The 12,078-nt window shown below is 37.1% G+C and overlaps 1 protein-coding gene across 15 annotated transcripts in view; it reads right to left on the bottom strand.

The window, feature by feature from the left end:
* The window catches only part of LOC117432042 (neuron navigator 2), a 179,897-nt gene that overhangs the window by 104,719 nt on the left and 63,100 nt on the right, over positions 1-12,078 (bottom strand). For 13 of the 15 annotated variants that reach the window (XM_059002519.1, XM_059002523.1, XM_059002524.1 and 10 more), the window contains exon 1: positions 3,327-4,457. The exons of the other annotated variants lie outside the window; for them this stretch is intronic. In XM_059002519.1, coding sequence (XP_058858502.1) covers positions 3,327-3,575 — 249 coding nt within the window. In that variant the 5' untranslated portion in view covers positions 3,576-4,457. Of the gene's footprint in view, positions 1-3,326; positions 4,458-12,078 lie in introns of those variants that run through there. 15 annotated transcript variants of the gene reach the window in all.

Here is a 12,078-nt window from a genome sequence, read left to right as displayed (position 1 = left end):
CCCTAGAGTGTACTGTATTTATGATACAATGTATGAAAACCATATTGCCATATACTGTATGCCGTTGTTGTAGATTCATGGATGAGCACGGCTTTTGAAGCTTACTGTTAAATCCTACAAATTTTCTTTTTTTTTTTCGTCCTGATGCCAAAAACAGCAGGGTTTTGGTTTCATGTTATAGAAAGCTAGGAAGTGTAACTGGTGGTTATTTGTTTTTAAATTTGTAGGACATCATGGCAGCACAATATCTCTGCCCTGGCAGATGGCATTGAAGTGAAAAAGCAGATGGTTACCCACAACCATCATATTTGTTCACCCCCGCAATCTTTGAAAAATATCCATTGCCATTCATTTGCTTTAAAATGTTAAACCACTTTCAACCCGATTTCAAACTTAAATGTTAAAAAGATGTTTTACTACCACAGTTTTATAGACCACTAAATTAAAGTTCTTTATACATGGCATTTGAAATTATTAAGGGTACAGCTTCAGCCACTAACTGTACACACTACTGATTTCCTACAAGCTAAGATGGTGCATCCTACTGTTTACAGTACCCAGTATCTTAATTGATATATTGAAATCCACTACACTTCAGCCCCTATAAGATTAGAACACTTTGTCCAGTAATTTCAATAAATGCTGCAACCACAAGATTAAAGCACATATGTATTTCTTCCTAGAAGAAGAGTCATTTGGTTAGCTAAAGGTGTAACACATTGCTTTCAGAAGGCAGAGTTGTGGTCATGGCAAGGTCAGTGCAAGCTGGTAGATCAGGACTGATTATCCGAACTGCAGGGAAGCCAAATGAAACATGACTTTACTGACGAGAGCTCACACGACAAGACGGCATTGCATTAAGTGCAGCGGAATGACAGCACTCTCTGCACCATGCACCAAGTTTATATTCTGCGCTACGTCTTGCTTTCCCAAAGGGAAAAATAATAAATGACCAAAACTGATTGCATGTGACCGCCAATCCATTCTGACTGGGAATTGCAGGCTTACAGAATAAATGATGAACATGACAAGAATACAGGGAGCAACACATTGCTATAAGTAAGATTATTTATTTCACACCTTGTCCAATTTTTAAATCATAATATCTAATGTCAAAAAGTAAATTTTCATTGTAACTGTAATTATATGTGCAGGCAGGGAACTGGTAACAGCATGGCCACTTTCCAATCCCTTGGTTTGTTTCCAGGCCATGTTAAAATGTGTGCTATTGTAATATCAAACAAATTTGTGTTCAGTGAATTAAAATGAATAAAATCCATTAAAAAACGTCTTTTAAAACCAGTGAATTGAACTGCATCATAAATACCTGCATCATAAATACCATCACATGTCCAAAAGAATTAGGTTCAATTAAATAACAGTTACAAACAATAAATCAATTGAAAATAAATATTAGTATTGTTATTGAAACACATATTTCAACAAGTGTGCATTATGTATCAAAACTGCCTTATGGAAAGGAGCGATACCTCCATTTCAGTGAGCTGTAAGCAACGATGTGTGCCACTTCACCGAAAATAAAACAGGATGAGAGAAATGATCTCTACTGCAGTTACGATCAGTTCAAGAAAGAGGAAGGAAGGCACATCTTGGCTTCAGCAGAACACTTCATTGTTCTTTCCAGGCATGGAAATCATTTTTCTGAATGAAAATTTAGAAGCTTTTGAACGAACATCTATTTTTAGGACATAAATGGTTCAGTTCCTAAACAGAGTTTGGTCATTTCTTAATCTGCAGGTTGCATTAAGCACTGGCTAAGGCGCTGGCTAGTACTGCACGTTTTGCTAAGGTGTGCGGTGCCTAATTCCCACCAAGATCGTACAAGAAACCTTTGTGTACTAATGTACTGTACTACCACAAAGCATTTAATACATAATGTAAAATAAAGCTTACAATAGTAATCCAGTACCATACCGAGTAAAAATAAAGAAAATACAGGGTACTGTAATTCATAATTTGAAAGCACACTGAAAAGCACATCAAAACACAGACATGGTACAGTATATACATCACTATTCTCAACATCAATCTATCTGGGAGTACTATATACTATTGATAGTGTGAAGAGGTTTTTACACTTTGGGGATAACCAAATAAGACACAGTACCCTGCACTGGTACATTCACCCGATATCACTGAACAAAACCGAATGGAAATCTGTTCTGCAAGTGTGCTTTGAAAAGATCAGCTTTTAATACACTACTATACCTCCTTGGCAGCTGGCACAGTCTGAGCACAATGCCCAGAACTACAGCTTAATGTATACCGTAGTACTGTAGGCTATGAGAATATGAAATGTCAAGCTAAGGATCTCCCCGCGGCCAGCTGCCTCTCACTTTAACATTCACTGGGAAAGCCATCCCTTAAAGCAGAACAAGTGAAAGTCATTTGATATTTACATCTTTCAGAAACATAATGAACCGGTTCAAAAGAAATGTAAGTCTTCAGGGCAGTGCTATAAACTACACAGTCATATTTATATAGGACTGTCTATGAGGGTGTAAAAAACATACATAAATAAAACTAAACGAAAAAAAAAAATCACACTGCCACACAAACCAATGGGAAATAAATCAATGTATAGTTTGGTGGAAGAACAATTGCTTCATGTCAAGTATTTCCACAGCAATTGATTATCGGAGTATTGTACAGCTCTTTTTACAGGACTTGAAGGCAGTGCCAAAAGATTAAAAACAGCCCTTTATTTTAAAAGCATCTTCATGTGTTCCAATAGTGGGAACCTCTGATCAGTACTACAACAGTTTAAACATATTTGATTTTTTTTTTTTGCAGGGGTGAGTAAAAACATGAATAATAAATGACACCAGTGCTGTCAACATCACTATCCGATGCACCATTATGTGCTTTCAATTTAATCAAATTTCCAAGTACAGGAATAGTTTTGTACATGACAGAACATCAAACCTACTGTGCAAGCTAAAATGTGTTTCCACTTCATAAATAATAATAGTAGAACTTCATACTACTGCACTCAAATATCTAAAAACAAGTGTGGATAATAAATAAATAAATAAATAAATAAATAAATAAATAAATAAACAAACAAACAAACAAACATATCCCCAACAATATAAATCTAACCTAAACAAAATACCCATAAATGTACCTTTATCAGAAAATGACCTACACAATAGCAAGATACAAGAGGGATCTCTGCATTACAAATCACACAAGGGCATTGACTTAAATTGAACTTCTAATGCAATACACATATGTGCTGTGCTGTATAGCACACAGAAAAATTCATGCAAGACAGAAACAGAAATAGTACAGCTGGCTCTAACCTGGGTGTCAAATCCATTCTCTAAACCGGTACTCTTTCTGTGTGGGGCCCCTTCTCCCTCGTGGCCATGGGGAGACTTGAGAGGGAGCTGGCTGGAGTAGGTGGGCTTGGACACCTCCAGCTTGCTCCCGAGTTTCAGGTAGCAGGGCTGGGGGATGGTCCTGGCTGGGATATGCTGGATAGGAGCTGCACTGTACACAGGCTTAGGCAATCCAGACTTCATCTTCGAGGCGACCAGAATGGCCGGCATCTTCCTTTCCTGCTTTCGCAACACGTTTCAGGCAGGAGGAGAGGCAAACAGCAGTGAAAGACAGAAAATAAAAAGAAAAAAAAATGTGCTAATAAATAAATAAATAAAATAAATAAATAAATAAATAAATCTATATCTATATCTATAAATGAATACAAATGAGCTGCTGCACCGAGGCAGTCTGCATTTACAGATTAGCTCAAAACCGAACAAAGCGCTTTCAAGAGTAGAACAAATCAAAGTTCCTGGTACCTTGACAGCCTGGCAAAGGTATTTTAACAGGTTTTTGCCTTTTTTGGTTTAGTTTCAGACCTTGTGTTCCCGACTAGTGACAGAGCAATGTAATGTTCCTTTTCGGAGAGCTCTGACTTCATTATCTTGTCACTGCCAGTAGCGAGTTGTTCACAAAAGAGCGAGAGAGAGAAAGGCTGAGGAAACCTGCTGCTACTGTACATATGTTAGCCTGTTCAGGTGTCAGTGCGGGATCTTCAGCTTAAGATGCCTTTTCCTTCAGCTTTAGCCAAGTAGCAGATGTAGCTTAGTAAATTAATGGCTGATGTCCTTGGATAGGAGCCTTAAGGAGACAAACGCCTTAGTGGAGCCATCCTCCTTGTTGACACAGCAGCTACTGTAGCTTCTCACACACAGGAACAGCAAAGCGTAGAAAACTGCCGTCTTCTCTCAGATCACAGATGGTGAAATAAACTCCTGGCTGGAAATAGACCTCTTCCTGCACATGTTCAGAGAAGTGTAACAGATTTCTTTCCCCCACCATGGATAGGCAGAACACTACATTGCTGCCTTCTTTTCATTTTTATACAACACAGATAAACCTTAACAGGTCCTGGCTGAGTAGCTGCTTTTTAATTGGCAGGTTCTCATTCCTAGACTCAAGCAGGCTACTGAGATTAAATGAAGCAGGGTGCTATTTGACAGTAGGACAGTGCTGGGATTTGATTGGCCAAACTGTCTGGAAAAAAAAAAAAAAGAAGCTTTGCTAGAGAGGAGTGGCTTCTGCAGGCGGATACAAAAATGTCCTGTCACTGTGCTGGAATACAATACTAGATTTATGCCTGCTCTACTAATTATATTATACATAGAATACAAAGTTATTCAGATGTATCATATAAAAAGCATCATATTATACTTGTGTGGTTTATTGTAGAATATACAGCAAATCAGGGAAATGCAGTCTATAAGATTTTATTTTATTTATTTATTTCTTAGCAGACACCCTTATCCAGGGTGACTTTTGTTACAAGATATTATTATTAACAATTGTTGCAAGATATTATTTTTACATACAATTACCCATTTGTACAGTTGGGTTTTTAATGGAGCAATCTAGGCAAAGTACCTTGCTCAAGGGTACAGCAGCAGTGTCCCCCCACCTGGGATTAAACCCACGACCCTCCGGTCAAGAGTCCAGGGCCCTAACCACTACTCCACACTGCTGACTTGATAGTCAGAACAGCTGCCCCCCACCCCTCAATCTCAAGCAAACTTCATTACCTGGTTATTTTTTCTAATACTTTCTTTTAATACGAATGGCAAGTCTGTTTCAATAGGAAAACATAATTTCGAAATTTGCCATTCAAAAATGCTTTTCAGTATTTCCAGATATCCATAAGCAGTGTCTGTGTTATTTCTGTGTGAGCAGAGCTGGGAGGTTATTAATGGAACAGGTTAAGAAGCACAGAGACATTTTTCCAGGCTGGCTTCAAACAAACCACCAAAAATCTGCTTCCAGACACCATTACTTAAGATTACTGTAACTGGGTTATGTAGGGAGTTAGGCCAGCTAAGCTTAAAATTGCAGCACTACAGTACCACTCACTGACACCAACAGTATATTAATTAGGTTTTGGTTTGGGGTGTACAATACCCATGAGAATTTGATTGTACTTCTTCATGATGTTACTGTGCATCACCCCCACTGATATCAGGAGTCAATCAGGGCAGGCATAACCGTGTTTTAATCAGATTACAGGAAAAAAAAAACATTTTAATTGAAGGTATAGTAAGGAGGGAAACACTTTGAATCTTGACACAGGCTTTCAAATGCCATTTTCCATGCATGGAGGCGCCATGGCCATCTCTACAGGGGCAGAGTGGAGTAGGTACAGAGTTGTAGGCTCAGTGCTGTGGCAGCTCTGACAAAGTGGAATCAAACTGTACCTGCAGTGTTGAGTCAGGAGGGGCACTATGTAGACACTGGCACACTTTATATCCTGCTACCATCTCACAAACAAACAAACAAACAAAAAATACCAGAAAGGGTCTTTCATGGAAGTGCTTCACTCTTTCACTTTTCTTAATTCATTACAAAACAATATATTACTGATGCCAATGATGAAGGGAAGAAGAGCGCACTATGAGGTTTATTTTATGCAATGCATGCGTTCCAAAACCCTGTTAATTATTTTTTTACAGCAGATGTACAATGCTATTTCACCACTGAGTCACTTTCTGTTGTCTTTAGTTCCTCTTTCTCTGAATAGTTTGTGCAATCAGTGTGAAACCTGACACCTGTGCACTGCAGAGTGACAGCAGTGTGAGACCTGACCTGTGCACTGCACAGTGACATCATCATCTCATGCACTACATGATGGTTAGATTTAGGTTGCATCAGGTTTGTGGTTTCCACAGATAAAAGGCTGCAATTTAAAAAGTCCCTGTAAATCCATACTGTAATTCCCTGGATTCCCTTAAACATCAGTCAAGATAATTACATTTCACAGGCTGCCATTTAAAATGGGGAAGTTTTTTAACGCAGGACCTGGATTGCGCCATTGAGTTTGACAGTATCTAACAATATCACTGCTGACAAGATAACCCCACCAAAAAGTCAAGTTTCCTTAGTAGGAATTTGTATCTGTATTACACATGGGCTCTTAATACGAAAATCTCCAGTGACATCTTTCAATCTTCTTTCAATCAAGACTCGCCACGCAGCAGTGCTACTGTTCTGTATTGTATAATTTTTGAACAGCAGAAACTGAGCATACAAATGAAAAATCCCATCAAATCAAAGCATTCCAAGTTCATTGTGAAAAACACAGACCTGTAGACGTTGATTATATTGCATTAAGAAAAAGACTGTACAAGTGCATCTTACAAAAAAACAGCAGGGAAGAAATTGAGAGTTTTCACTTTTGGAATACTTTATATATAAAAAAATAAAAAAAATCGCCATGTAGAATTCCCCTATTAGGCACACACTTGATGTAGAAGAATGTATTCAAAAACTGTTCTCGTTTCTCCAGAGAGACAACTTGTTCTGTTTGTGTTTAAATCATGTACAATTTGCCCACCAGGCCAAAAAAAAAATAAGGGAAAACGTGTTTCCATGACAACAGATTTGTTCATTTGTTTACCAGAACGTGTTTTTATAGAACCAACAATCTCCTCCCCCAAAACCATGAATTGAACAGATCAACTTAAAATAATATAGATCATGTATTTTGTACTTTAGCCTTCGACTGAGATAAGCTGCTAATAAGTGTAGTATAAGCAGACGGGCACAGCTTTCAGTAAACTATCATCAGCTATACGAATCTTATGAGATTACAGCAGGCCACACCTAATTGATGAAGTTCAGTTCCTTGGAGTCCAATTTAGGTGGGCCGCTTTAGAAGAACTGTATAGTACAGCATCATCATATTTACATGTATACCTTGCACCTGATGGTGACCTACAGTATTCCACTGCAGATATATGAGTCTTAGACCTTTTACTCCATCCTTTGAGGAAGCAAATCCTGGAGGTGTGAGCTTGGAGCCAACACACGAACTGCAGTCCAAAGGCTGAAATACTGTATACACCTACAAGAGATTTTCGGGTTAGATGAATGCCTCTCCAATTAAACTAGATGTTAAAATTATATTATTTATACAAGCTGCTATATAGAGTCGCTCCCCTTTACATATTAAAACGGTTTCCGTTAAGGACAGGTTTTACTCTTAAAATGGACACATTTAAAACAGGACAGTGAGAATTATAAATGAATGTATTTTCTTCAGCCTTAGTCCCAACCTTGAGTTTCTTAGCATTGGTCTCTGGTGATGCTGCAAGGAGAATGCAACTCCTTTCTACTGTACTGTATATGCTAGGACATGGCTTGAATTACATTTAAATAATTATCACTGGGTGCTGTACTTGTACTTCATAATTAGGGCGTCTGATTTTCAGTGTTTTCCTCCAACTTTTCTACTCTCCTTTAAAAATTAAATTGATACCAGTTAAGCCTTATCTCAAATCACAACGGAGAAATGTGTTAATAGTAACGTTGATTTAATTGATTGATTTAATGGTTTTTCTGTGAAACAATTAAATGGGCTTTAAATAATAAGTCTTTCTTTTTCATTTCAAAGCAGAAGCGACTCCTCTTTCACGCAGAACGATTGTAATAAAGTGTGTCCAGCATAAAATATTTTATTTTTCATTCTAGGTTTAATAAAGATTAGTCTCTTATTAACATGTTGCGATGTCGTTTGTACGTTCTGCTTGTTAAATAAAAAATGAAGGCTTGGCTTGAAAAGCCAATTTAGTTGTTCAACAGAAAAATAACGTAAATTAAATCAATTTTACTCTTAACACGTTTTTCAGTTGTGATTGAGATACACGAATGGCTTAACAGATACCAAAATCAGAAGCCCTATTCATAATACATAACGGTGTTGAGATGCACCTTCATATAATATTGTAGGAGTGACTGAAAAGACGACCAATAAATTCAGCTGTGACACAGCACCCTGTTGTGATAATGAGCAGTTCTGCAATAAATCATTAAAAACTCCAACTGAGTCACAATGTGTTTTATTATGTCTGTGGGCGAGTCGCCTACCCCTTTTACACTGTTCCACAGGACTTATTCTACGAAAACAGGAAACAAAAGACACCCAGATTCCTATTTATTTATTGTTTTAATTTTACTAGAAAAATATATATTTTTTAAAAAAGTACCACAAAAAAGTGCATCATTTTATCAGATTCATAAAGTTCTTGTATACAAATACTGTGATACATTTTTATTTGGATCTGGTTATGGATTTTGTAACTAAAAAGCTGAGACCAGTACTGTGATAATATCAAATTCAAATCATTAAGCTGACTATTTACATCAAAAATAAAAATAATTTGCCATTTTCTACCTGTTGGTCAGACCAAAAATGATCAGACAGAATAAGCTTTTAAAAATGGCACGTGAACTGTATTTCATAAGGATGCAGTGTGCATGTAGTGTACAGCTGGCCTCTAAATAAATACCTTACTGTAGCAGTAGTGACAAATTGTACAGAGTTCAATATAGAAACCTACCTGTAATCCTGTCACTTACATGAGTCTGCATCTCTCTGTAGTGCAAGCACAGATTAAATCTGTTCCATCTACATGCTGTGAGGAAAATATTTGCAGGTGCAATGCCATTGCATGGTAGCAAGAGTAGAAAACAAATGGATCTGCAGCATGTACTCGGCAAGGGCAGTGGTACTAGGAAAAATATCAGCCAACTGGGAGTACATTTTAGATTAAAATTACAGACCCAGTATTTTATCACTCCAATTACAGACCCAGTATTTTACTACTCACTGTGTGCATACAGAATTAGCGAAAGCTAAAATCATGAAAAGCCCTATAAAACACGCCAACGGATTCAGTGGCCTTAACTGTACAGCAGAGAGCCTTAAAACAATTGCTGCAACAAAATGCAACATTTCATGATGCTCTAAAACATTCAGGGAGGCAGCAAAACAGCGTAAATACTTTAACAATTTCTGTTATTTTAAAATGTAGTATCAAATGACTAATGGCAGAAAGCCATTCAAATGTGAGCACAGTCAACTCCTCTCTGACGCTTTCATTGGAATAATAACAAGTTTGTTAAAATAGCTGTACTCTGTTTCTCTTTATTTTGTTTTCCTGCTCACTTGCTATACTAGCATGCTCTTGGAAATGACTTTGTCAGCGAGTCATACCCTGGTAAAAACACACTGTAGTAAAATAACATGATCAAAGGTGGTACGATAAATATTGTAGTAAAACTGATCAGTGGTAAACTGCAGCAGACAGATAGTCTGACTGGCAGCTTAAATAGAAAGGGCTGGAATGAGCGTTGGCCCTCATTTTCTCTCCTCTTTGGCAAGCATGTCACCCAGAACAATTCTCCAAAAACCTTGTGCCATGTCTATTCAATGACACATTAAATAATATTATTTTAAGGAAAATGACTCAACCAAGACTGACTCATAGCATGGCAACACAATTCGGAAGGAAATACACACCTAACTCATGTCATCCACAGACATACAGTACAAAAGGTTCACTGTTGACTGTAAAGTAGGCACTCAATAAAGATAATGATGCATGTGCTGAATTCTTCCACTGACTGTTACTTAGAAACTATTATATGTACAGTACTGTACTGTTCTCCAACTTCAAACCAAGACAGTTCCGCAAGACCGCCTAGAGTTGCTCTTAAAGGTTTTACCTGTATTGGGCTAAGAAGGCTGCAGTGCTTCATTTTATAAACATTTTCTTGGATATCAATACTTAAGACGACCTTTGTATACATTATACTTCATTAGTCATTTCACAGAGAAGTACTGTTCGTTTTCCAGAGAAAGACATCTGTTGTGCGAAAGTTTGTATAACTTACTGCAATTTACAAATATATCATACAGCATGGATGGAAAAGTTATGCCTTCACTGAAGCTTTTGGAAACAGAACCAAATACCAGGATGATCTAGACTAATCCTTGAAGCAATCTGTAATAATACATTCTGTAACAGTTCAACAAAACTGTATTTTATTTTATTAATGCAGAACACTAAATTTAGTGGTCATTACTGTATGGGACTCACCACGATATATCAGTTTCCATCAGAATATACATTAGAAATATACTGTATGGTTAAAAATAAAAATACTACAACAAACATCTGAACAAATATGAAATTGCTGGCTGTTCATATTGTATGTTAAACCTATACCCGATCTTTCAAACTGTGCAGCAGCGTACAGTAGAGAAGCACACTCCGTGTTCACCAGGTTTTTTTGTTTGGTTTGTTAAATGCCACCACTGAGGCATCCTTGGGGGACCTGAAGGTCAGCTCAGCTTCCATGTCTTTCCTCTCAGAGGTGCTAATTATGAGCTGCAAACAGATGGCACTCAAGTGGGGACAGGGCTGGTCTGTAAACACAACAGAAAAGTAATTCATAGGTCTAGGAATAGTCATAGAGATACTACACTGCAAGCATTCAGGGGGAGGGGAATAAAAAAAAAAGGTCAACTTGACTTGTTTCTTAAAGCTTATGATTTTATGATCGGGTGTTTAGAGAAAAGGAGGCAGTGTGGTCCAGTGGTTAAAGTCCAGGGCTTGTAACCACAAGGTCACCGGTTCAAATCCTGCCTCTGCTACTGATGGTCACTGGTTCAAAATGCCACTCACTGACTCACTGTGTGACCCTGAGCAAGTCACTTTACCTCCTTGTGCTCCATCCTGCGGATGAGATGTGAAATCAATGTCCTATTGTAAGTGACTCTGCATATAATGCACAGTTCACAGCCTACTTCTGTAAAGCGCTTTGTGATGGTGGTCCACTATGAAAGGGGCGATATAAAAATAAAGATATTATTATTATTATTATTATTATTATTATTATTATAAAGGTATCCCTCTGGATAAAGCCAAATTACATGAAGTAAAACATAACCTACTTAAATTATTACTGCAGACACTCCAACAGTGTTTTTTTTTTTTTTTTTTTTTTTTTAATGTGTTTGTTAATTTGAAATTTGTCACCCCCCAATGGAAACAGTCGCTAGACATGTTTACCCATCAATCATAGCAGAAATAAACATGGGCAGGAATTTGATTTTTAAGACCGTTCTTATAATGTTTACAAAATATATTTATTTATATACATATTTAGGCCTAAGCTGCAAATGTAATTGGTGGAATACTGCTGTAGTGGAACATTTAAAATTAAACCTACGGTCATTTATATGTCGGCATATATCAACATTTAAATTGACATTTAATTACATACACTGTTCAGTTGCTCGCAAAAAGGTCAATTCTTCCCCTTACATACAATTATATTTTATGCATAATTCATCACATTTTTACAAATCTATTTACATAATGCATTAGCCTTCAAGGTCCAAAGAATACAATAGTGCTGCCTGTTCTTAGATACACACTGTACAGTATTTTATTGCCCAACTGTGTTTTGTATTTGATGAGCACAAAGGGTGAGGGAAAATGAATTCACAGTACATGCAGGAATTCTACTGTGTCTTCAATCTGTATTGACACAGCTGAATAATATTTCCATTTTCTATTATTCTGTGTCACTCTGTATTCTGTTGGTTTTTGAATTTTAAAGATAAAGTTCTACTTTGGTTTAACTATAAAATCAGTGGCACCAAACATTTGTTTTTCTGCCAGTTTACACCAATGGGAATAAAAAAAGAAACCGAGCTGCTAAGTTGACAATCTA

This window comes from Acipenser ruthenus, chromosome 27 (assembly GCF_902713425.1).
Source record: "Acipenser ruthenus chromosome 27, fAciRut3.2 maternal haplotype, whole genome shotgun sequence".
Classification (NCBI taxonomy): Eukaryota; Metazoa; Chordata; class Actinopteri; order Acipenseriformes; family Acipenseridae; genus Acipenser; species Acipenser ruthenus.
This window is presented reverse-complemented; position numbering and strand designations above follow the sequence as displayed.